General features: G+C 32.3%; 4 protein-coding genes and 1 long non-coding RNA gene across 5 annotated transcripts; 3 read left to right on the plus strand and 2 right to left on the minus strand.

The window, feature by feature from the left end:
* Nucleotides 1-811: 811 nt before the first annotated feature.
* LOC107933746 (uncharacterized) lies at nt 812-5,870 on the plus strand. The gene is made up of 4 exons (XR_001693696.2): nt 812-1,044; nt 1,979-2,033; nt 5,321-5,427; nt 5,526-5,870. It is a non-coding gene; the product is annotated as an uncharacterized lncRNA (long non-coding RNA).
* Nucleotides 5,871-10,856: 4,986 nt separating this feature from the next.
* LOC107933783 (uncharacterized) lies at nt 10,857-12,941 on the minus strand. Its single transcript, XM_041098818.1, has 2 exons — nt 11,427-12,941; nt 10,857-11,278 (listed from the first exon to the last, which is right to left on the minus strand). Exon 1 carries the CDS (start codon nt 12,828-12,830, stop codon nt 11,433-11,435), a length of 1,398 nt encoding a protein of 465 aa, XP_040954752.1. The 5' UTR covers nt 12,831-12,941; the 3' UTR covers nt 10,857-11,278; nt 11,427-11,432.
* A 56-nt stretch (nt 12,942-12,997) lies between these two features.
* LOC107933803 (28S ribosomal protein S29, mitochondrial) lies at nt 12,998-15,436 on the plus strand. Its single transcript, XM_016866086.2, has 6 exons — nt 12,998-13,731; nt 13,859-14,070; nt 14,210-14,464; nt 14,582-14,668; nt 14,861-15,033; nt 15,125-15,436. The coding sequence occupies exons 1-6, from the start codon at nt 13,182-13,184 to the stop codon at nt 15,234-15,236; spliced, it is 1,389 nt and encodes a 462-aa protein (XP_016721575.1). The 5' UTR covers nt 12,998-13,181; the 3' UTR covers nt 15,237-15,436.
* A 103-nt stretch (nt 15,437-15,539) lies between these two features.
* LOC107933804 (protein LURP-one-related 7) lies at nt 15,540-17,050 on the minus strand. Its single transcript, XM_016866087.2, has 3 exons — nt 16,683-17,050; nt 16,297-16,509; nt 15,540-15,855 (listed from the first exon to the last, which is right to left on the minus strand). Exons 1-3 carry the CDS (start codon nt 16,914-16,916, stop codon nt 15,685-15,687), a joined length of 618 nt encoding a protein of 205 aa, XP_016721576.2. The 5' UTR covers nt 16,917-17,050; the 3' UTR covers nt 15,540-15,684.
* Nucleotides 17,051-22,961: 5,911 nt separating this feature from the next.
* On the plus strand, nt 22,962-24,247 carry LOC107933782 (uncharacterized). Its single transcript, XM_016866064.2, has 4 exons — nt 22,962-23,152; nt 23,272-23,397; nt 23,479-23,652; nt 23,863-24,247. Exons 1-4 carry the CDS (start codon nt 23,063-23,065, stop codon nt 23,962-23,964), a joined length of 492 nt encoding a protein of 163 aa, XP_016721553.1. The 5' UTR covers nt 22,962-23,062; the 3' UTR covers nt 23,965-24,247.
* Nucleotides 24,248-25,351: the final 1,104 nt, after the last annotated feature.

The raw sequence follows: 25,351 nt of genomic DNA on the forward strand, positions 1-25,351 counted from the left end.
TACAAAAGTCTTTATACTTAAATAATACTAAAATAGTTGCAACTTAATAAGCAATAGTAGCAAAATTAGCAATTAAATAAAAGTGATACAATATTCAATTAATAACAACAAAATAGTAGTAATATAATAGTGAAATGGCAATAAAACAAAAGTGAAATGATAGCAAAACAACAACGAAAGAACAACAAAACAATTGATTTATGTTGGGGCGAGCTGGGCCCGAGTCAAAAAGATCCTACTCGAGGCTCAACTCGTTTAGAAAATAGACCTTATTTTTTATCCAAACTCATTTTCAAGCTGCTGTTTTCATTGTTTTTGTTGTTGTTTTGTCATTGTTTTGGTGTCGTTTCGCTATTATATTGCTACTACTTTGTAGGGGTGTGCATTCGGTTAACCGACCAGTTAACCGACCCGAAATAGCTATAACTGAACTAATCGACCTTCTAAAATTTTTAACTGTTAACCAAACCGAATTTTTTTTAAAAACCATTAACCGAACCGAAAATTTTTTCGGTTAATTAGGTCGGTTAACCGAATTAACTAAAAATTGTATAGTTTTTATTTTTGGTTAAAAATTAACCGAATTAACCGAATTAACCGAATTACCCGAATTAAATCACTACATAATTAAAAATATTACACAAGTCATGAAATTAACACATAATTAAAATGTAAGTCTTTAATATTCTCCATTTATATCCATTTCTTCTCACTAAAAAATCTCCATTTGCATCCCCAATTCGGTGGGCCCACCACCAAACCAATGTTTGGTTGGCTGTAAAAGGATTACAGCCTGATTCCATTCAGGCCTTATTACAGCTAAAGGCTGTAATAGCCATTCATTGCCCACATACCTGAATAGCTATTCCGTTTGGCTCTCTTTTTCCCATTTTCCAAATTTTGCCCTCCTTTATCTTTTCTTTCATCTGTCGTCGAACTCTCTACACAATTTCTGCCCTCAAACCTCTTGCCATATTTCAGATATTCTCCTTCATCTTCTCCGACAAATCTGTAACTTTCTCTCCTTCTGTTCCCATATTTCAGGTAATGGTGTTTTTTCCTTATTTGATTTTTCCTTCTTTTAACGTTTCTCCTCTGTACTTTTTGATCACGTTCTTCTTCTTTTTTTAATTGATTGTTTGCTTAATGAGCATTTCTGTTCCCTCTCCTCTCCGTCGAATGTTGATTCGTTGTTTAAGAAAATCAATTTTACCCCCCTCAATTTCTCGCCTAAAAAATGTTCAGACTCAGCCTCACCGACAGCCACTCCCTTCCTTCCTTCAACTCCGGTAGAAGGAAAAACAAGCAGGTAGCCAAGCAAGCATATGAATATTTGGGTGATGTTGCGTCTTCCTTTCCACAATCAACGCTTCCATCTCCTCCTTTGCAATCTCTCCTCTTTTGCCTCCCAAACTACCGTTTTCGTGACCTCTAAACAATTCCTCAAAAACCATCCCCAAAAACCATTCTTTCTTCCCTCTAAACAATCCCTCTAAATACTTCCTTCCCTCTCTTTCTTCCAAACCCATCCCCAAAAACCATTCTTTCTCGCTCAAGACTAATGAGTTTTCTTCTCTTCCTTTTTCCAGTGTTTCTTCTCCCTCTCCAAGAATTTTGTTATATAAGGAGTTGTTTTCTATTTTCTGGTATTATCTGATTGACTCTGTCATTGATTTTAGTATTTGGTTGGTTGTTTTATTTTATAATGTTTCATTTTGGAATTTTAATAAACTTTTGTTACCACTAGATGAGGAGGATAATAAAAATATATCTGTTTGAAAATGTATCATTGTTTTGCATTGAATTCAAGATGATCTCTTTTTGTGCGAAGGTGAAAAGAATATCTTTGATGATATCTGATGAGACCAGACTAGGCTGAGTCATTGTTGAATGAATGCATTAATTGAGCATGGTGATTATAACTATTTGAGAGCTGATATTGAACGTAATCAATGTAATGATTGTGAACCTTAAACAGTTAGCAGATGGTTATGATCTGTGCTGATGGATGCTCTATGATTGATCGAAGAATGGTAAGCTATCTGTCTATTCTTAATGTTTCTTTCTTTTGTGCGTGTATTTGTGTGTTCCTGTTCATATGTGTAATGTTCCTTACCAATCTTATGGGTGAGACGTGCAGTGCATGTGAGGAAATAAAGGTAACAAAAGATTATGAAAATTGAAATTTTGATATAATACATATTATTCATGGAAAAAAAATAATGTAGCAGATAGTTTTTTTATTGTTATAACTAAGTGGTGGAGAGAGAGTGGAGTAGCATAACCAATAGATATCTGGTTCCTTGGTTTTAATTTAATAGCATGCTGCTTCTGCCAACATGTTGATGCGGTTTACTGCAATGATCTAACTACAGTTAATTATTTGTTTGTTTAGGCCAATCTACTCTTGGTTTTGTACCATTATCATATTGATATATGTGATGGAGAAAACGTCATTGCTTACCAATGATATATTTTCTCAAATGTTGTTTTGGCCTTGAGTGACAGTATGGTAATAATATTATCCTGTCTAAATAAAACAGTTACTTAAGATTTGCATTTCAACTTGAGGTATTATTCAAGTAAGGTAAATGAAAAGGCCATACTTTGTTAACATTTCGTTTTTGACTCATATATCATGGTAGTCTCAAGCTCAGCTCTGTTATAATTAATAATAACAAGAAGTGTAACACCCCCTAACCCCAAATCGTCGCCGGAATAGGGTTACGAGGTATTACCAGACATATCAACAATTTACGAATAATTCATAATAAAATAACATTCATAATATAATTGTAAAACTAGTCCCTGTAATAAACTTTTGAAATCTAAAACGTGAATTAAAAGTGAAATGAAACTCGTTCAAGTACTCCAATTTTTTTTTATTTTTTTTTACAAAATTTCAGCTGCATTTCTACTTATTTTTACATAAAACCCCCTGCAATTAAAACCATCTCATTTCTAATCACAATCAATTCAACCAATTCATTTCACATTCTCAATTCCTATTCTAAATACCTTCTAATCAACTTAATCAACATAATATTAATTTAAATTTAACAATGTACTAAAGTAAATAAAAATAGATAAACTTCTTTCATTATAATTCATAAACTTATAAAACTAACTTTTTAAACCATTTATATTAAAACATAATAACCTTTATACAAATTCTATATACATGCCACATTACCAAAAGAAAATATACATCACCAAAAGTTTGCTGAAGTCAGGTCTGGCTTTGGATGCTGGTTTAGTACTTGACTTCTACAACCTACGCACGGAAACAACCGTACGCTGAGTATGCATATACTCAGTGATATCACTATAATTCAATCTATAATTAAATACATTAAATCACACACATACTTTTTATTACAATTATCACTACTAATAAACAATTCAATCTTTTTATATTATCAATTAATTATATATATAAATATCATTCTTATTTCTTTATTTCAAATTTCACTTTTCACATATACTATATCATTCGAGATTAGTTTTATCAGTAAATTTATTTCATTTATCCCTATTAACTTGACTCGGACTTGGCGGATACACGGATTCCAACCAAACACACAAAGTGCCGAATCGGTAACGGTAACAGTAACAGTATTCGACACACAAAGTGCCGAATCGGTAACAGTAATAGTAGTCGGCACATAAGTGCCTGATCAGTAAGCCGGCAAATACCCCGTACTCTTCCATATCCTATGGCATGCCAACTATATCCGACTAGCCCGACTAGTTAATAGGGTATTTAATTCACTTTTTCAATACAATTTTCATCTTAGTTCAGTATCAATTATAAATTCTTTATTTCAATCAGTTTCACAGTTCAATATCACATTATAAATTTATCATTTATTAAACACTTACCTTAAAATACTTACCACACATAATTAGCAAATTAAACACTTAATAATAATAAAGTTTGAATTATAGTGATACAAACCGTGATTCTCGTGTCTATTCCTCGTCCACTTTTTCTTTTCCTTTCTTCGTGGATGCCTCGGGTGCGATATTAGCTACGAAAAAATTTAAGATAATTTTCATAATCATTAATACAATATAATTTAACTACTGAAATTTTTATTTAACTTCTACTTTAATTCCAATTTAATCCTAACTAAACCTATATATTTTTCTTTCTTAATTCACACCTTCTTGCTGCTCAATTTCTTGACAAACTCACATTTAACTATCTAATTTTTATCATGTTTTCATAATTTCGAAATTATTTCAATTTAATCCCTAAAATTCAAAACTTATAGCTTAGTTTACAATCCAATCCTTTATTCAATTCCAATCAAAATTTCTATCAAATAAACCCTCAATTCCATCATTTATTCAAACATAAACCCTACTAAAAAATCTATTAACTTCCAAAACCTCAACTTATTTTCAACAAAACTTTATTTTAAAACTTCTAAAACATTAAAATTTAAAGAAAATGGCTTAATTGACTTACCAAATTAAACTCTAAGCTTTAAAAACCCTATTTTCCCTTTTTCTTTTTCTTTCTTTCTTTCTCCCCTGTTTCTCCTCTGTTTCGTCTCTTTCTCTGTTTCTTTTTCTGTTCTTTTGTTTCTTTTTATTTTACTTTATATTATAATAATATATATTTTATTCTAAATATCTATTAAATATTCAATCATATATTCACATTTGGATACCATCAACACCATACAATTATCATTATTTAATTTGTTTATCAAATAAAAAATCTCATAATATAATTAATTAATTAATTAATATCTTTTTACTTAAATTTTAAGTAAATAATAATTATAATACAAGTATATATATATTATTACACTTGTACCATCTTATCACCACACATTTGTCTTAATTTTAATTTATTCCATAATAAAATAAAATAATTAATATAAATTACCATTTGAATAAATAATTATAATAATTATATACATATAATATTTATATATAACTTAAACAAAATCTTGTATTTAATGCATATATGACGCCTCTTTTCATGTAAATGGCTTAATTGTCATTTTAGTCTTTTCTTTCTTTCTTTTAATCTATAATTAGACTTTCACTCTTTTTTCGATTTGATCCTTTTTTTCCTAATTATTCTTAATTAGACTAAATTTACCTAATTAATACCTAATTAAGCACTCAACTAAACTCATAATTACTCCTAATAATTATTTACTAACTCGGTGTACTAAGACGGAGGCCCGATAATGTACTTTTCCGGTGCCCACGGATTTTGGGTCGTTACAAGAAGCATGTACAAATATGAATTCTCTTCTTTAAATGGATTCTGAATTCTTCAAACTCATGGTTATGCCAGGGCATTTATGGAGTCAGAGTTACCAACTTTTAAAGAGAAAAACCCTCAGCTGGAGGTGGTTACTGAACTCATTCGTGGGCAGCATCCACATTTGAAAGGCTTTTACAGTAAGATACTCTTTCTTGGATGAGTTTCAGACATGATGCATTCACGTATGCGATGTTTTTAACCATGTCTGAAAACATGTATCTTGCCAATTTCTCAGAGAACAAAAATGAGCGGGTGGTATGCGTGAAGAATATGACTCCCGAAGATATCCTTCTTTCTGCAACCAGGCTAAGAAACGCATTGGGAAGAAAGGTGGTGAAATTGAAGACAAGGCATGTAACTAAACACCTAGTGTGCAAGGTACATGGACAACTGATGTGAAATTTTGAGACACAGCAGTACCAAGTTCTTCACAATTTTTTCTGTATGTTTCTTTATTGTTCTATGTAGTCATGATGGCAACTTTGTTGAAACATTCACTTTTTGGAGGTGAATGAAATTGTTGTGTAGTGAACAAGGCTAATGATGTCGTAATAGATGATTGGACCCAAATATTTAATAATTTTAGAGCATCTATACCTCTTCCAAACATCATAGCATTCAACCTTCTCAAGTTTTGAACTTCTAATAATTTGTCTGATGAAACAATATATGAACAAGAGAGGAAACTCTAGGCAAGCTAAAAATTTCCTCTTCAACTAACTCTTTAGGGCTATTATTACATCTATCACTAAATTCAGGATCAAATTCAAGCCTATGATAGGTTCAAGATAACGTCTCAAGAACAACTACCTGTTGCAACAGATGCTTAATAAATTATGACATATGCTTAATAATATATGGTTTATGACATATAAACTAATGAAATCATGTAACTTTTTGTTAATATATGAATATTATGTTTGGATGTCAAATATAATTCCCAAGTTATTTATTACTTCTAATATTTTATTTTTTTATTGTAGAATAATTAATTTATTTGTTTCACTAATGATATTTTAACATATTAAATATGTATTGCAGTTTAAAAATAATAAAGTAGATTATATATATTTTTATAGTATTATATATTATGATTTTAGTAAATTCATATAATAATAATTATATTAAGAATTTTATTAAATTATACAAAATTTTATTAAATTATATTTAATAATAATGTTAAAATATGGTTAAATTATTTATTATTTTTATTAAATCATTTTTAATAATAATCTTATTAAAATTTAATAACAATAACAATAATCATCTACCTAAAAAAAATTTCTGTTAAGGGTATTTTAGTCATTTTAATTTTTTTCTTTATGCTATTACAACATCATTTCATTCAATCAAATACAAGAATACTATTACAGCTTTATTCCATTCCATTCAACCAAACAATTCAATTACTATTACATCTCTATTCCATTACAGCTCTATTCTATTACAATTCCATTCAATTATAGCTCTATTCCATTACAGTGAACCAAACGTACCATTAGAGTTAGACTTTAGTTTTATTTTTATTGGGTTGGTAATTGGGTAGACTTTAGTTTTAGTTTTATTGGGTTGAGTAATTGGGTTGGGTTGAATAATTTTTTTATTAATTTTTTTGGTTAAACCGAAAAAATTCGGTTAATCGACCGGTTTTGAACCGAATTAACCGTTAATAAAAAAATTATAAAAAAATTAACCGACCCCCAACTGAAAAATTATAAAAAAAATTAACCGACCCTAACCGAAAAAATTCGGTTAACCAACCAATTAACCAAATTCGGTTGGTTAACTGAATTTTTTCGGTTTTACCCGAATTATGCACACCCCTACTACTTTGTTATTGTTTGGATATTTTATAACTCTTGTTTTATTGTTAATTTTGTTACTATTTTAAATGTATTTGCTTGCTATGTTGCACCTATCTTACTGTTATTTAAGTATAATTAATTTTTTAATTTATTTTCAATTTGTTGGGAAATAATTATTTTAATGTTTTTAGTGTACTTGATGTATTATATTTTTTATATTTATTTTTATATAAAAATAAAAATATAAAAAATATGGACGAGTCGAGTTTGGTCAAAATTTTAGGCCCATTTTTCGGGCCTAAAAAATGGGCCTAAAATTCTATTAAGGCTCAGCCCGACCCATGATCACCTCTAGTTGCAGGTATGTCACAAGATGAATGATCGTGTGTATTCTTATCTTTCAACGACACTAGCGGAGTTGTCGATATAATTAAAATTGGCTTCTAACCATTTCATCACTATCCGACTACCACTAAACTTGTCTGTCACATTGCCTAATAGTTGCTCACAAATTGCGCTTCAATCACCAACACCGACTACCCCTGTAACGACTGCCCCATCAACCGGTAAATTGAATTGTAATGCTACATCTTCGAGTGTAATTGTACACTAACCACACGAAAGATGGAATATGTGTCTTGGGTCTCCATCTTTCCACCAAAGCGCTGATAAGTGTTGGATCCAATTTAGTCTCCCGAGCTTACAAGACACATGCAAGAATCCTACCTCTTGCAAGTGTTGTTCAATAATACGCAATGCTCTCGCTCTTAAATTATGCATGTATGTCTTGATAATCCAATATTTGATCTGATTATATAAACATAAAAAAATATAAAATTAATAATGTTAACAACTTAATAGTTAAATTAATTAAAGTTACAAAATTTAATAATATTTTCTTACTATTTACAATTGAACACCGAAAATGTGTTTGTCATCCAAACGAATAAGTAACATTGACATTTTTTAAATTATAAAAATAAAATAAAATCAAAGAAATTACGAAATATAAAATTTAGACAACAAGAATTTGAGAGAAGTTGAATGAAAAATTGAGAATAAAATAGTTGAGAGAATAGATTAATAAAATTGAGAGAATTGAAAGACTAAAATTTGAATGCAAAAGAAATAAAATGAATTGGGTATATATAGCAAATAAAGTAAAAAAGTTTTAACCGTTGAATTTTTTAACTGTGAAAAAAATTACTGTTTGGACAAAAATATGTCTGACATATTTTCTATTTCTCTCTCTAAAATCGATCTAATTTTTTAAATTTTAAAAAACCCATATTAAAATTTAAAAGTGGGAATTGGATATTTGCTAATTAACCCGGAAAAGTTGCTTTGTTTTAGTTTTAAAAAACAGAGCACCGTGTGTTCTCTCTTTTTTAAACATTTTCATCGTCTTTTAATTACTTTTGTAATATGTCTGTCTCTGTCATGTTTTAAAATTGAAATTAGACACAAATAGTAAATTATTAGATTTAAGCAATTTATCTTATTAATTATTATATTAATTTTTTCACCCCTATTTTAATTGGACGGTTTAGTATCACCTTTCACAAATATTTTTAAGTCCAAAAATAAATTTTCTGTTTCTGTTTTCTATAAATAAATAAAAAAATGTTTTTGCAAAGCCTTTTTATCCTAAAAGTAATTTTAAAAAACTCAAAACATCTTGTTTAGTAATATTTTTATCTCAAAAATATTCCTGAGAAACAATGCTAAATTGGTATGTCTAGGGCCCACGAGTTCTGGTTTTCATTTGGATTATTTTGCTACATACTTAGTTGTGTCACATGACAAATTTGTTATTTCCTTTATAAATTTGTTAAAAATATTTTAAAATAAAATATTAATAAGAACATAAAAAGTTAAGGGCAAACTACTAAAATAATCACTTTTATTTACCTTAGGTTACATTTTAGTCACTTATATTTGAAATGTTACGTTTTAGTCACTTACGTTATTGCGTTGTAACATTTTAGTCGCTGAGCCTTTAATTGTCGTTAACGGTGTAATGGTAAATTAACGTGGCATGTAAAATCATCATTTCAAACAAAAATTTTAGGTTAATTTATACAAGCGTCCCCATATTTTTTCGTTTTGAGCAATTTAATTTTATTCTTTTATGTTCTTTTAGCTTTCCTTTTTTTTTTCATCCTCTTTTGTTTCCCCCTCTGTTTTCCTCCCTTATCCATTTCTTTTAATGTAGTTTTTCTATATTTGTCATTTGTTAAAACTAGTCCCTATACTTTTATTTTTTTGAACAATTTAATTTTTTCGAATGAGGCAAGCTTGTGGGCTAACAAATGGAAAACATAGAAAAACTATATTAAAATAAATGAAGAAGAGATGAAAATAGAGGGAGAAGCAGAAGAGAATGGAGAATAAAGAAAAAAAATTAAAAGAACATAAAATAAAAAAATTAAATTGCTCAAAATTCAAAAAAAATTAAGGACCAATTGTAGAATTTAACCTAAAATTTTCATTTGAAATGATGATTTAACGTGCCACGTCAACTTACCATTACACTGTTAACGGTAATTAACGGCTCAGTAACTAAAATGTTACAACATGATAACGTAAGTGACTAAAACGTAACATTTCAAATATAAGTGGTTAAAATGTAACCTGAGGCAAATAAAAATGACTATTTTGATAGTTTACCCAAAACTTAATATAAATGAAACTATAAAAAATTTAAAAAATATTTTTTAATTATATAAAACAATATAAATTATTAAAAATTAATAATAATCATAAAAAATACATAAAATTATAGAAAACCATCTATGACCTAAAAAAGTTCCAAAATAAATAGCTTGAGCGTAGCCCAACCCTATATAATATGGGATAGTGTGGGCCTGGCCCAATTCAGCCAGTCAAAAAGTGAAATTTTTAAATAAAAATGCAATTACAATTTTATTTATTACTAAAACCACAAATTTGGTAATCCATTCCATATTAGAAAAGCAATTCGATTTGGAATGATAGATTAGGATATCACTCAATGTTGGTTTCATATAAACTTTTTAATGTAGTTGTTCCAGAGTAAGAGCTCCAACCACTAGTGTCTTGAAAACCACTATTAAAATTTGTATGTTATTAATATTTGGGTTTGGGTTGGTTTTACCATTTGTAGTGTCTTTTATTATAAAATTGGGAGCCTTTTATAGATGGCTCCTGCCTCTTTACAATTTTTTTTTTTAAGAACTCAATCCCTTACACTATTACAAAGATTGCATAATAACCTTTTAAATTATTGTTATAATTTGTAAGAGAATATATTCTCTGATTACAATATTTTTGCAGAGAATATCACGGTTCATTCTTGGTTGTTTTTTTATAAGGAATTACTCCTGTTCATTTCTGTTTTTGCCTTGCAAGGAATTTCACTGTTTATTCTTAGTTGCTTTTGGTGCTCTTGTTCATTCTTGTCTTTGCAAAATTTTCATCATTCTTTCTTGATTTTAGTGATAATTACTGAGGTGGTATCTTCTGCAAGATACACTGTTTTGATTGAAGACGTTGATGATTTCTTATCTTCTAATCTAGAATCTATTGAATTGAGTATTTAAACTATGAGTTTTTTATATTTCTTCTTGGTCAAATATTTTAAGAATATATATAGTTTGGTTTTGCCAGCTTAAGCTTCAAAAACTATATCCAAAGCTTGACACAGAAAATTTGAGTTTTGTCTATTTGTTCAAACCCTCTTATATTTTGGATGGATAAAGAAGATGAACTTTAGACCGCTCTAATTGGAATGGTGAAATTCTTATTTTAATTTATTGCCATTAGTATTTGTTTCTACTCTGATAACACCATTAAACTTGTGAGCTATATCTAGAACGGTGACCTACTGCACAAGTTTGTTGTTGCAAAAACCATCATCGAGACGTGACATCCGGAGTCTAATGACCACGAATCCGGCATATGCCATCCTAAAGTCGTTCATAATGAGCTTGACTAGTTCTTTGATTGATGCTGCCTTCTCTTTTCTTCTTGTGATGCTTATGCTGGGTATTGTTCCATGCTCTTGACGTGCGTATGGTGATGCAACCCGATCATTAGGGCCTTTCATAATGATCATTCCAATGTCATAGTATGAACTCGAAACTGATGGTGGAACTTGTGGCCAAATGGCAAGACTAGTGCAAGCTCCATCATGGTCAAATGGCTGTGAACAAGTTTACAACAATATTTTGAATGAAACAATCTTGTATATGCTTGAAACACAAATTCTCTGAACATGCATTTAGGATACAGCAGAAAAGAAAAAGAAAAACACGATGAAAAAGAGAACCATTTACAGAATGTACGATTACCGATGATCACCGCCATTGATGTACAAGAACCCCTCTAGCTCTCAAAGAAGTAAACAAGTCCAAGCATTGGCGATATGTGTTGTGATACTTGGGGCTTCTCTGTCCAGGACAACATTTCTGCCATCTATCATAATGACACTCCAAAAACACCTCATCGATCAAATAGATTGCTCCGGTCTCAATCAACCTAGGCATCAAATGAAACTCGGTGCCCTCCACATCCATTTTCATCACCACAAAGTCTCTCTCGCCCACCACACTCTTCAACCACTCTGCTAAATCAAACCCTTGAATCTTATCCACATCATCCACGTAGCTAGCTGATGACTGAACCGGGTGTATCCTCCCCATCCCTCTACCTCGCTGCATTCCCGTACTCTTCCCTTTGGGATCCCTGGTTATCTCGAAAAACAATGTCTCGTTCCTAATCCACGCCGCGTAAGGCAATAGCTTCACACTTTTCTTCGCCTTGTACTCTTCATGAAATGCCTTATCGGCTTCAATGCCGTATATTTCGAAGTTTTTGTTCTGTTTCGGGTATTGTTTCTTGAACCAGTTGCCAATGCTTGATGCGTAGCTTCTTGCTCCTACGTCTATGTAGACATACTTGCGTTTGAAACTAATGTCCACCATTGAAGTCAAGTATTTGATGTTTTGGATGTTTCTTTTCAATGTGATCCATGGTTTTAAGGGTTCTTGTTCGATCAAAGGCTCCGCATTTCGGATTATTTCGCGTCTCAACTCTGAATTATTGTTGTTACCTAGAGATGATTGTTTCTGCCTCTCTTTCTTCATCACAATCTCCTGGATTTTGGTAGAAGGATCAGGGCCGTCGGTTTCACGAGACCTGATCAATCTCAAGCAATCAAACAGATCAAGAAATGATTGAAAACTGTAGGCATCTTTAGCCGTCAAGTGAACCACCAAGAACCCGCCTAGTTTTAGCGTCCGGCAAATCTCCGAACCCAACTCCACCGGGAAACGATAGCCCTCCAAACCGCTTGAGAACTCGAAGTCAAAGGTGTTGCCTTTGAAGGGAAGTTTCCGTGATGCTCTTTTGGGAATCCCGACGGAATCTAAAACGCCGATTCTTTTCAAGGCTTGGACTTCCTCTCCGGTCAGGGTTTCAATGCAAAGAGACTTCGAGTTGGGAGAAAGATACCCATAGGCGATCAAGTCTTGAAAAACAGAGGCGTAATAATGGATGTATCTTTTATCAGATTGGACGGCAACGGAAGACGTGTGGCGGACGTTGAAGAGGCAGAAGTCATCGCCCACGGAGCAGGATTGGCCCCTGATAGCGACTAAGAAAGCAAAACGGACGGCGAAGATGAGGACGCCGAAGGAAAGGAAGCGTACAAGGATGTTCTTGAGGAGGCTAGGTTTCAGTGAAGAAGGGTCCATTGAGGGTTGGATATTGGCTCGGAACTGCAAGGGAATTGAAAAGACTGGTTTGGCGCCAAGTAGAAAATTAGGGAATTGAAGGGTATAGTGGGAATCTCACGTGTCTCTTCTTCTTCTTCTATGGGAAGGTTTTATTGGGTTGAATAAGCTATGGTTTGGGCTGTAAATCTAAATGTTAACAAATTTAGCCCAAATTAAAAGGTTGGGCTCTGGTAGATAATAAACTGGGTTCATGTAATTATGCTTTTTTCCCTTCTCTTCTCCAAAACCTAAGACCCCCTGACTCTTACCCTGAGAAAGGGGAAGGAAGACAGAGAATTTACTGATAAAGCAGAGCTAAGAAACGAAGAAATGTTGAGGTCCATTGCAAAACGAGCCACGCTCTTAAAGCCACGAGCTGATTCACCTATAATCCCTCCCCTCATCTCTTCCCAATCCAAGCTCTATTCTTCCAAGAACGCAAAGGCCTCCCACGGGAAATCCAAGAAAGGCGATCCCAAGTCCAAGACCAAGTCCAAGAACGGCGGTTCCTCTTCCTCCGTTGCCTCCTCCACTGGTGATGACTTCGATTCTGCCGGCGCCGACGACTTCGAGGCTGCTCGAGCCCGCCGCCTGGTCGAGGACGAGAATGACCCTTCTCTAGATGTGGGTCCCAATGGACGTCCCTTGTTCACTTCCACTCCCTTACTTTCCCTGCTCACTCGGAAAGACTGTTGCTCGTACATGAAGTTCAGTGAGAAGGGATTGAACCAAGTGTTGCCGGAGGGTTTGCCGACGGGAATGGTGACGGAGTTCAAGGAGTCGATGAGGCCGGCACTCCTTGTTCGACAGAGTTTCTTGGATCTTCGTGATAATTTTAGACGCATTGTAGATCCTCCAATGTGGTCTTCTAATGCTAAAGGTGCATCTTTTTCATCTTCTATATTTCAAAGATACAATGTCAGTGTTTGTTTCCCTGCTATTTGAAGGTGGTGTTGCTAATAGATTGCATTTATGGTGTGAATTCATTCCGATATTTACATTTTCAGCTCCTAAAGCGAGAAAGCAAATAGTATTGGACGGTCCGGTTAGCTGCGGGAAGAGTATTGCGCTTGCAATGCTTGTGCATTGGGCTCGTGATGAGGGTTGGCTTGTTCTCTATGCTCCTAGAGGTCGTGAATGGACGCATGGAGGATGCTTCTATAAAAATTCCGAAACAGGTTTTTGGGACACACCTATACAGGCTGAAAATGTCCTCAAGGCAAGAACCTTTTCTCTATGTCAATTCAAACTGTTTTCATGCTCATGTCCTTTCCACAATAGAAAGAAAGAGAATAAGTCCGCTTGGTTTGATGCCATGAAGTTGTATAACGTGTTCTTAGTGGTTTATGGTTATACAGGATTTTCTGAAATACAATGAATCACGCTTGCAACAATTGCCATGCCAAATTTTTGATCCTATTCGATTGGGAGAAGGTGCTGGTGTTGGATTTATGAAAGGAGTTGAGTCCATGGCCCTCCCTGAAGGGGCAACATTGTATGACCTGGTTCAAATGGGAATCAAGTACACACATGCAGCTGTTGGAGTTGTAGTTCGGTTGAGGAAAGAATTATCACTCGTTAAAGATGTCCCTGTGCTTATAGCAATTGACCAGGTTGGCACCACATTTCCATTCTTAGAGTCCCTAGCTACATGATTGAACTTTATTCTAACTTTTTGTTGTTGTAAATAGTTGGCATATTTTTACTGATGTATCTTGTTATGTTCTCAGTATAATAATTGGTTTACCTTCAGTGAGTATGAGGAGCCAGTGACTGTCCGTTCTTGTCGACCAATACACGCCAGAGAACTTGCAATGGTTGGTATATCGACTCCGTTGTTTCATTTATGTTGCTTGGTGGATTATGTTCTTAACATAGAAATCTAGGTATTAACTTTCTTTTGTGTGTTTCTCTGTTGAAAAGAGTGGAATCTGGATCTAACAGTAGGTCTCGCATCCATCATCACTATCTTTTTATCATCTTAAGATTTTATACTTGTTTGTTTGCAGGTGAATGCCTTTAGGTCCATGATGCATGAGGACATGATGGTTGGTGCATTCTCTCATTCAACTGCTGTGGGAAAACTTCGTTTAGATTTGCCAGATATACCTGTTGGTGCCCGTGTTAACATGCCTCGTTACAGTCCTGATGAGGCAGCAACTGTTTGCCATTACTACGTCAGGTTTGCATACGTTGATTTTTCTCTTGTAGATTATGTGCGAGCCTTTAGTAGAGTTACATGGTTTGTTGTTAACCTCCTACATACGTTGCAGGCAAAGGCTTGTAAGAAGGGAAGCATTCTCGGAGGAAAGCTGGAAAAAAGTGTACTACTTATCCAACGGAAATGGAGCAGAGATGAGATGGTTACTTCCTTTGATGCGGTAAAATAAGAAAGATAGAGAACATAAAATTGCCTCTACAAGTTTTAAAGACCTGCATTGATAGACTAGCTTGTTCGGTCATGGTGTCTTTTCTCAAAAAAATCTGGTGAGATATTTGGTTGAAGCTGTCATTTTATATTCCCAGATAATGTAGTGGACTAGTGCTCTCATCTTTAAGAAATTATTGATTATTTTTCATTGCAATTGATAATTTTTTTCATTAAGAAATGGATTGATTGCATTGCTTAGATGCTCAAAACATTTTGAGAATCTAAAGGAAATAAATTGTTACCACACTCAGGCTGAATTTTTACATTATGTATGTGGCTTTTTCTTTCATAAATAATTGAATTGAAAAGAATACACAATCTCGAAAGAATATAACAATACAATGCCTGTGAATGTAATAGGTATCTAACCACCCTCTGCTTTCAGTTTATGGGTTTTTATATTCATATCGATACTGGTAATTTATCCAAAATTTTGGACTTTTTGGGACCATTAACCAAGAATATCACCACGACTGCAACAATCAAAGCAGGATCAACAAAGCTAGGAAACATGGTTAGTTGAATTTTCCTTCTACTAACATAAATCTGCCGAAGCTTGTGCATGAGACTGGTCTGCATAAATGAAAGTATACGATTATAATCTCAAAATGTGCACAAGAAGTATGGTATAAGAGATTAGGAGGTAGGATCCAGTAACACATTCAACTAAGCTGAGGACTGTAACAAGAACCGCCAATTGCATCATATTTTATGTTTACGCTATTATCAGACTACTTCAGTAAATCTCTATGATCTCTCATGTTAGTATAGCTATTTGACACTTGGACATTGGTCAACGCGGTAGGGAAGGCAAGCTATCTAGAGTGGTGAAGGGACATGACAACAATAGCCCAAGGGCATATTGGGAGACAAATGAGCATCTCATTCTCATTACCCATGTTTGCAGGAACAAAGTTGAGCTCATATTGGTCATAATAGTGCCTATTACGGCTCATCGAGGCCTTGGTGGTTTGTAAATAGGAATGCTTTTATATATAGAGATTTTATACCTACCTGAGCCACAATAGAATCGCCGTTGTAGATGGTACAAGATCTTTGGAAATGACAGCCTTTGACCTTGAAATCACAAGTTAACTCTCCCCGGTGGTTTTCAGCAACAAGAAATACCTCCAACTCAGTTCTAGCGAATTTATTGGATACCCTCTGCACTTGGAATATCAAATCCTTCTGCCCATCATCACCCTTAAAACCTTGCCAAGACCCATCCTTCAACCAGGAAACATACGTGCATTTACTTCTAGGGAACTCCAAATAAAATAAAGTTGAACAGCAATGACAAGAATCAATAATTTAAGGGGTTTCTACTTCCTAATCAACCAAGTTTAAACAGATAGCAATACACAGCATATAAGAAGATGAAGATATAGGGAGAAACTAACATGGTGGCGGTAGATAGAGATGAGAGGGTTTCCGGCGGAATCGAGGATTCGAAGCGTCTTTTTGGGGTGATGAGATAGAGAGTTGAGGCGGAAAAGGATGTTGCCGGAAGAATCAGCGAATGCTAGGAGGCCACGCGGGAGAGAAGGGTGCTTCTCGGATACGAACAGATCGACGGGAATAGGCCAATGCGCCATTGCCAAATTCTCTGCATCCTCTACCTCAGCTTCCAGCATTCAAAGAAAAACGGGTGGAGAAGGAAGAAATCAAAGCTAAGAAAATAATAATACAGGAGTTTGTTTGGTTATTGCAGCGTGTTCAGAGAAGATAAGAAATAAGAACGGAGGAGTTCAAAAAAGGACGGCGAGCCGACCCATTTTCCAACTTTGATAACAACATTAACGGAACTGAAAGCCCACTGAATTTTACTAATGGGCCTGCGCTGGGCTCTAATCCAACTTCTTTTCCTTTTAGGTTACTTTAAAAAACACTCAAATAGAACAATAACTTCATAGTATCATCGCAGTGCTTAACTAAAAAAAATAGAAAATTGCTAATAGCAGAAAAATCACTTTTTTTTTTTTTGGCTTAAAATGTACTCTAAATAATATTCACTTTTACTTTTGGTATAATTCAATAGAAAACTTTACATGGATATAAATATATATTTTTAGTAGACCTAATGTATTCTCTATCTCCGTTATTTTATAGTTCATACAGATTTACCATAAAATCTTATTGTTCTAAAGGAGCTTCATCCTTGAAGAAATTAATAACAATTTTTGATAATCAAGTTGAGTTGAACTTGAATATTAATTTTTAAGCTCAACAACTCATTTGTATTTCTAGCTAGGGGTATTATTTCCTTTTGCTACGAAGAAATTATTAGTGCATCTGATTGATTGCGCAATTGTTGTTTGTTCGATTACAACTAACATTGCCACCATCTTCATATCATTGAATTTTTAAGTTCGTTGTTTTTGATGTTCTGTTAATATTATTAATGCAGCAAAATTAGAATATTGATTAGGTTGAATCTCATTTCTTTGTTGGTCATTTATCTTTTTTAAGGTAAAAAAATAATCACTATTATCAACAAATAAAAACCCTAAAGAGAAGAAGAAAGAGAGAGAAATTATTCGAGGTTGGTGAGATCACATCAACTCTTGTCCAGGAAAATATTTGGTATGTTGTATTTTTCTACATTGGAATTTTATACATGTTGTTGTGATAAACATCAAGTCTTGTTCAAAGTACAAATGATCAATTTTTTTTAAAAATATTTTCAATTATTGACTCACGTGATGTTTTCCTCACCGTCACTTTTGTTCCTAACTCACATTAATTTTATTTAATTCCATATCGTTATTTTACCCTTTTTTCTACTTTTTATATTACTTGTAACATACATGTACAATATATATGTCCCTGCATGGCCTTTCTTTTCTCTCCTATTTATCAACTATTTATCACGAATTAATTTTCTTTTGTTCAATTAATATTTGTTATTATTCGTACATCTGTTAAATTTATTGGTGTAACATTTTGACATTTTTAAAAAATGATATTACAATGGGATTGAATTTAATACATAATTTTAGCAATGTTGGCAACTCTTAAAAGTTAAATCAACATTTTAATCAGAATAATGTATTTGGGCTAATTAATCAGTGACACTGTAAAAGCTGAGATATCAAATTTTGTCAGAAAGTTTAAATAATGAAATATATGGTTTGAAACTAATACTAACAACATATATATATATATGTATGAAAATAAAATAAAATAATTTAAATCGTGAGTGAAAATAAATTTAAATAGGTAAGTACATGTGATTAAAAATATTAAATGCGCTCCAATGACTTTTTAATCCACATTGTTATTTTTGTTTATAGTACATTAAAATGTCATCATGTTAGGTAGGGCCGAAATAGTTTATATAATAGTATTAAAATGTATAAAAAAAATTAAAATAATGTTTTGATTGAAGTGATAAAGTTGCTGGTGATATGAATTTAAATATCTTTTTATGTAATTTTTATTGATTTTCTTAAAACTATAAAATAAATAAATTATTATAATAATATAAATTATTTTAAATATGAAAAAATTAATTAATAATTTAAAAAATCAGGATTCTCACCTAAACTCAATTATTGCAAATAAATAAGTGGACTTTAATAACAAAGAATCCTATTATATATTAGAATTTGGCTGAGTAATCTTGAGCTGAGTCCAGCATTTTGAAGACATTAACATGGGTGAAACTTTCAACTTATTATTGGGAGAGAAAAATAATTGAATTTTGTAAGTACAAAATAAGCTGTTATAACCACATGGTTGGTAGAAACATAAAAAATAATTGATTATATATGCAGTTTGGTAATTACTTGCGTATTTATTATCTTTAACTTTATACAAAGAATGATTTAATTTCAACCATTCACCTGTACCAACCTCACTTTTACACTTAAGATCTAGATTTCTCTCCACTAAATTTTCCCCTAAAAATTTAATTTGTAAAATCAAGTGATTCACTTATTCCCAATGAACCAGGCAGGTGCTAAAATTCTCTATCACATTCACCAAGACAAGTCTCACATATAAGAACATTTTTAGACTTACTAACATACAAATCAAATACAATCACAGATCTCCACCAAAGAAGCAACAAAAGTAACATTAAAAGCATCCTAAGATAATTTAGAGATATTCAAAATAAGTCTTTAAATTAATCGATCAAATCTTTTCAAATTAGGGATATGATTTACTTGATCCAATTCACAATAATTTGTTGGTCGAAACAATATATCTTTAAAAAAATTTGGTTGACACACTTCCACAAAAATCATGTCATGGTAATGCCCAATTGTTTTGTTTCAAATGATTTCGAATTTCATTTGACTACCCTATCCAAACATTATAAAAAATCAAGTTTTATTGGTCTTTATTATTTTAAAAATTAAAATCTTAATTGGTGGAAAATGGTTTCTGAAAATATTTTTTATTTTTATTTTTAGAAAATAGTTTTTATTTTTATTTTTTAAAAATTAAAAAACATACATAATAAATATAAAAAATATTTGTTTTCAATAATAAAAAATAGATTTAGTAATTATTTTTCTATAATAGAAACATAAAAAAATATATTTATATGGATTTAAAATAAGGTATCAAAGTTAATATTTGAAAAACTGTAATATTTTTTTATATGGGTTTAAACTAGTATTAATTCATTTAAAGTTAAAACCTTAATTTTTATTATTTTCACTTTTACAAAATATTATTAGTGAAAACAAAAAAAAACAAATTTTTATTATTTTCTAATTTTCACATTTTTTCAAATTTTTTTTAAAAAATTTTCAACCAAATATATATATTTCAATATTTTCCATTTCTAAGAAGACGAAATAAAAAAGAAGATTGCTTTTCGAACTCAAATAGCATTACATTTGTAATATTTTAGCTTAAATCAAAGGAAAAAATAGAGCAATAAAAAGATGGGGTGGGGGGGGGGTGGGGGGAGAGATTTAGACAAGACTTTATGTCAAAGTAAGTCTAAATTAAAATAAATTAAATTAGAGGCTAAATTTGCATGTTAGGGTTAGGGACATGGATGGGGCAGGGAAATGTGTAATCGATTTGTTTGGTTGTGATCATTACAAAATGGGGTCTCTCGTGTGGAATAGAGGATGCAGAGAATCTCCGAGGAAGCCCACTCGACCGATTACACATGAATTAGCAGTAGTATACCCCTCATTTACTTAAACTAATCAATCTTAATTATTCCAAAAATCAGAATAACAATTAATTAAAGATGGACCTACACGTTTCGAAAAATATATTGTAGAGCCTATGCATGTAGGACATTGAGCAATATATATTAACAGCATATTAGACCTTGTTGATTTGGCGCTAGTTTCGCATGGCTCTTGATTCGAGGGACTTGGGGCTGCATATCAGGGACTGATGTTTCTTTGTGGCCATGATGAAATCAAATTGACCACCAAAACCAGAATGCATGTATGATCTAGACGCAACACGAATTTAAGGGGAAAACAAACGAAAAATACTTTAGTGATGATTACGGTGGGAATTATTCAGATGACAAAAAGCTGAACTGTTGGATCAAAAGTAAAAAGAAGTAATAAAAGACAATTATGGATCATGTTATCTGGGAAAATTTGAGAAATTAAACTCTTGTTCACCTTCAACTCTTTCAATTGGTTACCACTTGAAGAAGAAAGTAGAATGAACTAATATAATTTTCCTCATATTCTTTATAAAAAAAATAGAGGTTTATTATCTCTTCCTCTTTGATTGGAAGGTTGTGCAATATCTTATTTATTTTGGGTTTTTTTATAATATTTTAGATTTTTCTCTTTTTTAATGTACTAAATTCCAAATGAATTTGGTAAGAGATTTTAAACTTTTCGGATCATATAACTTGATTCAATCCATGAACACCTCCATACAAAATGTTATTTCATGAATGTAATAAATTTATTTGTTTTGTATATAGTTAACCTGCTTGGATATAAAAATTATTTATTCAAATTTTCGTGATTTAATAAATAAAAAATTTAATGTATATTAAATAATTTTAGATTTATTAGTAAAAATGGTTTGATAAAGTAATTTACTTGTATTAATTATTTGAATATATATAAGCTTTTAATTCTTGAAAGATAACATTTTCATAAATATTATTAAAATTATTTATAATATTTTCATTGACATATTAATTATTTAAGTAAAGTATTATTAATTATATATTATATCCTTCACATGTGTAAGATAAAACTAGTGCATGTAACTTTATGATTTAATTATGAATTTCATCTCTTTGTTTTATAAAAGATGAGCAGTTAGTCTCTTTATGTTAGATTATCAAAATTTAATTTTCGTATTTTATAAAAATTAACAAGTTAGCTTTGTTTTTAGTAAATACATGAACTTGAGATATTATTATTATTATTATTACTAATTTATTGTATATAAATTATATGATCGCCAATTTTTACTAATTTCATTGATATAAGTTATTGAATTGTTAATTTCTAGGTCAGTGATTTAATATGGTAAGGCTTAACAATATTATTTAATTGGATTAATTTTTTAATTTTTATAAAGCACGGGATCAAATTACGGCAAAGTAATGAAAGGACTAATTTATCATTTTAAAAAAAATAAAAGGATGGAAAGAAGAAATAGAACTAAATTGATTAACTGTTGCTATCATTTTAGGGAATTGAGATCATGAATTCATTTTGAAATTCCCCATTCTTGGAAAGTAAACCAAAAACAAGGGTGGAAAAGGAAGTGTAGTGCAAAAATAGATAGGGTAGTAGAATGGAAAGTGGAGAGAGAAGTGGAGATTTTATAAAGAGAGAGAATTATCCTCCCCGTGAGGGAAACTTGGAGGCATTCACAATATCCCCCCCTCCCCCCTTCCAGCGTGGAACATGCATGTTATGTTTTGACGCTACCCTTCCAACTTTCGATATTGGTGTCGCAATCACGAGTAGATTCCTTCGCTGCCGTCCTTTCATCTTAACCCCACCACACTCACCCCCCATTCCCTTACTTTACATACATACATACACACATACCTATTGATTGCCATGTATGTATGTGTGTACATGCATGTACATCCATGATCGACTTCCAATCCATCAACATGCAAAACATAGTTTTCCTCTCCCAATACTGATATAAACTTGAAGACCATCATCCCATAAAAATAAGAATCTTTTGAGTCATAATTTGGTCCCCCCACATCTATTTTGCTCACAGAATTGAAGTCCACTCTTATAGGATATGGAAAGGAACAAAATTTAGGAAAGTAAATAATTAACATTCCTAGCTACAAATAACTTGGGTTTGTTAACTTCTTATTCTTCAAATCTAGATATCACTTTCTTCCAACCTAGATACAAACATCATAATATATAGTCACCAATTTCATTGGATAAAAAAAAGTATTCAATTGGTAAAAGGAAGTGAACCTGAACCATATAGGAGCAGAGATGAAGTTGTGAATGATTTGATCGTCGGTGAAGAATTTGATAAAGGTGATTAATTTGCATTGATTTTTGTATTTGCTGATGATGTTGGCTTACTATATATAGGCATAGCCAACTTTGAATTCGTGTTTTGGAATGTGGAGGAGGAAATTAATCATGTACTATATATTTATTTATATTTTATATGATCAAATTTATTTATATTTTATGTGATCAAATAATAAAGTGGCATCTCAATTCATGGGGGTCACATAAAACTGGCATGGGGCTGGCTGGCTCTTCACCCTCCTATTTAAACAGCCACCCCTATCAAATTAACTGTAAAGGAAGAGAGAAGTTAAAAGAGAAAGAAAGAGATGAAGAACGTGGTTTCTAGGGAGCGCAGGATGGCTGCTGCTACCTGTAAGAAGATGCGAACCCTTCGTTCCATCACTAACTCCCATGCGGTAATATATATGTATACATATATTTACTTCTCTTCTCTATGCCTGCAATCACCACCATAATATTGGCTTCCATGGTTTTCCACTACTTTTGAAATCCTTTTCCATGTTTATCTCTGCAGTACAGTAAAACCTCCATCATATTGGATGCAACAAAATACATCGATGAACTGAAGCATAGGGTTGAAAGAATTAATCAAGAAATTGCAATGGCACAAAACTCCACTTGCCAGAAGAGTTGTCCTGTGGTAATTAAAGTTTAGGTTAAACTTGATTTTGTATACATGTTCCTAGTCATATTCTGATTTCTCTTTTGGTGTATGTATCAGCAACTAAGGGTTGAAGCTCAAGATAAAGGTTTTCTCATCAAGGTGTTCAGCGAAAGATGCTGTGGAGGTCTGCTTGTATTCTTATTGGAAGCCTTTGAAGAGCTGGGTCTTGATATCTTCCAAGCTAGGGTTTCCTGTTCTGAAGGTTTTCTTTTTGAAGCTGTTGGAGTAAAAGTGAGAAACCAATATTTATTTGACACAAATGTATATGTTAATTGAGTCGTTCACAAGCGCACGCATGCATCTCTTTCTTTATTCATAATATATATTTGTGTGTGTGGCACCCCAGCAATGCACTCAGTCTTACTCATACAATAAGTTTCCATATTAGGCATTAAAATTAAATTTAAGACCAATGATTGAGTTTGTTTTTGAACATTTCAGGATGACCAAGGATCATCAGAGTGCTTAAATGTTCAAGATATTAAACGAGGGGTATGGAAAGCTATCCAAAACTGGAGTAATCAAGTTAAGGAGAGAACATGATGAAGGCAACGCTTACGTACCATCCTTGGTTCTTTTATCTTAGAGATCTATTAGGGTAGCTAGCTTGATAAGTTTCAAATTTCTTGCCAGCAATTTGTTATCAGTCTATCAGTAGAGTTGGGCATATATATGTTGTCAAGGGTACACCATGTGATACCTGATGATCGCCAATTTGGCCGAGAAAATACAAAGACTAAAGACTTTGAAATGTCGAATATGTAAACATGTGATTTTGCGTCTGTTTTATGTGGCAAGACAAATAATGGGACCAATATTTATTTTATTTTATCCATGGCTCATGATCCCCTCCTTGGTTCCCCTACAGATAGCTAACCTGGTATATATTAGGTGCACAACATAACTTGGTTTTTCACCATCCAATAAAATCAAGCACTCCATTTAAATTTTCAACCCCATTCTTTCGAGGGAGATTTAGCAGGGTCCAACAGTTTTGAAACTCGTGGCATATAGTTTACAGAACTTGTATAGTGCCTTGAGGATTTCGTATGATTCAACCATAGTCAGCATGTCAGGCATCTTTCTCAGTATGAATGTAGTTCCCCTCAAACTACAACTTGTGATGGAGCAAGGGTAGGACCATCAACCAGAACTTGGCTAAACTTGCACTTCACTGCCTACCAACCTCTCTTTTGAATAATATTCTTACAAAACATCAACCACAATAGTCCTTCAAGAAACATCCTGTGATGTTTCTTGTCTCATGTTATGCTGCTTTGTATTTCAAGCTACGCAGCAGGGAAACAGACATGGAAATATATGTACAAAAATAGAATACAGTAGTACAATTGAATACTATATTTAAAAAATACCTTTTATATTTTTATGTTAAAATTTTTAATGCAAATTAAATTATCGATACTGTTCATTAGTTTAAGTTGGACTAAAGTCTCGTAATTAATTAAAACCCAAATAAAATTTACATCTAACCAAAGCTAAAATGTTGATTAATTAAAAATCATTTGTCATTTAGTTCTGGCCAAAAAAATTGCATATCAAGCCATCAAATAAGTTTTCATCAAAGAATATCCAAGTACGAAAGCTTTTATTTGCTCGTGCTGCCCCAAGCCTAGCTAACATCACCGCAAACATGGAATCAATCTGTAAAATAAAATATAAAAAGAAAACACGCATTAATACATTCATCAATTTCCATGGCCAGCCTTCTTTATTTCTAATCCATGGTCAACCGTATTGACACTCTCCCTAAATGTATGAGAGAGTAGAATTTGAGATTGGGTTGACTTAATTGTGAGCCAGTAGGTAAGTAATTTGGAGAAGTGTGAGTGCAATTATCCTTACGATGTTGAGTAGATTCAGCTTGTATAATTATTCTATTCACAAATTATTTAGTGGATTCATTATTTGA

The sequence above is a fragment of the Gossypium hirsutum genome, chromosome D08 (assembly GCF_007990345.1).
Source record: "Gossypium hirsutum isolate 1008001.06 chromosome D08, Gossypium_hirsutum_v2.1, whole genome shotgun sequence".
Lineage (NCBI taxonomy): Eukaryota > Viridiplantae > Streptophyta > Magnoliopsida > Malvales > Malvaceae > Gossypium > Gossypium hirsutum.

What these genes read in the sequence shown, in the direction of transcription:
- LOC107933803 (XM_016866086.2), top strand. Translation starts at nt 13,182, where the DNA reads ATGTTGAGGTCCATTGCAAAACGAGCCACGCTCTTAAAGCCACGAGCT. An exon ending in TGCTTATAGCAATTGACCAG is followed by an intron (nt 14,465 to 14,581) that starts GTTGGCACCACA and finishes TTATGTTCTCAG; the next exon opens with TATAATAATTGGTTTACCTT. An exon ending in ACGCCAGAGAACTTGCAATG is followed by an intron (nt 14,669 to 14,860) that starts GTTGGTATATCG and finishes GTTTGTTTGCAG; the next exon opens with GTGAATGCCTTTAGGTCCAT.
- LOC107933783 (XM_041098818.1), bottom strand. Translation starts at nt 12,830, where the DNA reads ATGGACCCTTCTTCACTGAAACCTAGCCTCCTCAAGAACATCCTTGTA.
- LOC107933782 (XM_016866064.2), top strand. Translation starts at nt 23,063, where the DNA reads ATGAAGAACGTGGTTTCTAGGGAGCGCAGGATGGCTGCTGCTACCTGT. An exon ending in CCATCACTAACTCCCATGCG is followed by an intron (nt 23,153 to 23,271) that starts GTAATATATATG and finishes TTATCTCTGCAG; the next exon opens with TACAGTAAAACCTCCATCAT. An exon ending in GCCAGAAGAGTTGTCCTGTG is followed by an intron (nt 23,398 to 23,478) that starts GTAATTAAAGTT and finishes TGTATGTATCAG; the next exon opens with CAACTAAGGGTTGAAGCTCA.
- LOC107933804 (XM_016866087.2), bottom strand. Translation starts at nt 16,916, where the DNA reads ATGCTGGAAGCTGAGGTAGAGGATGCAGAGAATTTGGCAATGGCGCAT. An exon ending in TCTCTATCTACCGCCACCAT is followed by an intron (nt 16,510 to 16,682) that starts GTTAGTTTCTCC and finishes TCCTGGTTGAAG; the next exon opens with GATGGGTCTTGGCAAGGTTT. An exon ending in GCGATTCTATTGTGGCTCAG is followed by an intron (nt 15,856 to 16,296) that starts GTAGGTATAAAA and finishes TCATTTATGCAG; the next exon opens with ACCAGTCTCATGCACAAGCT.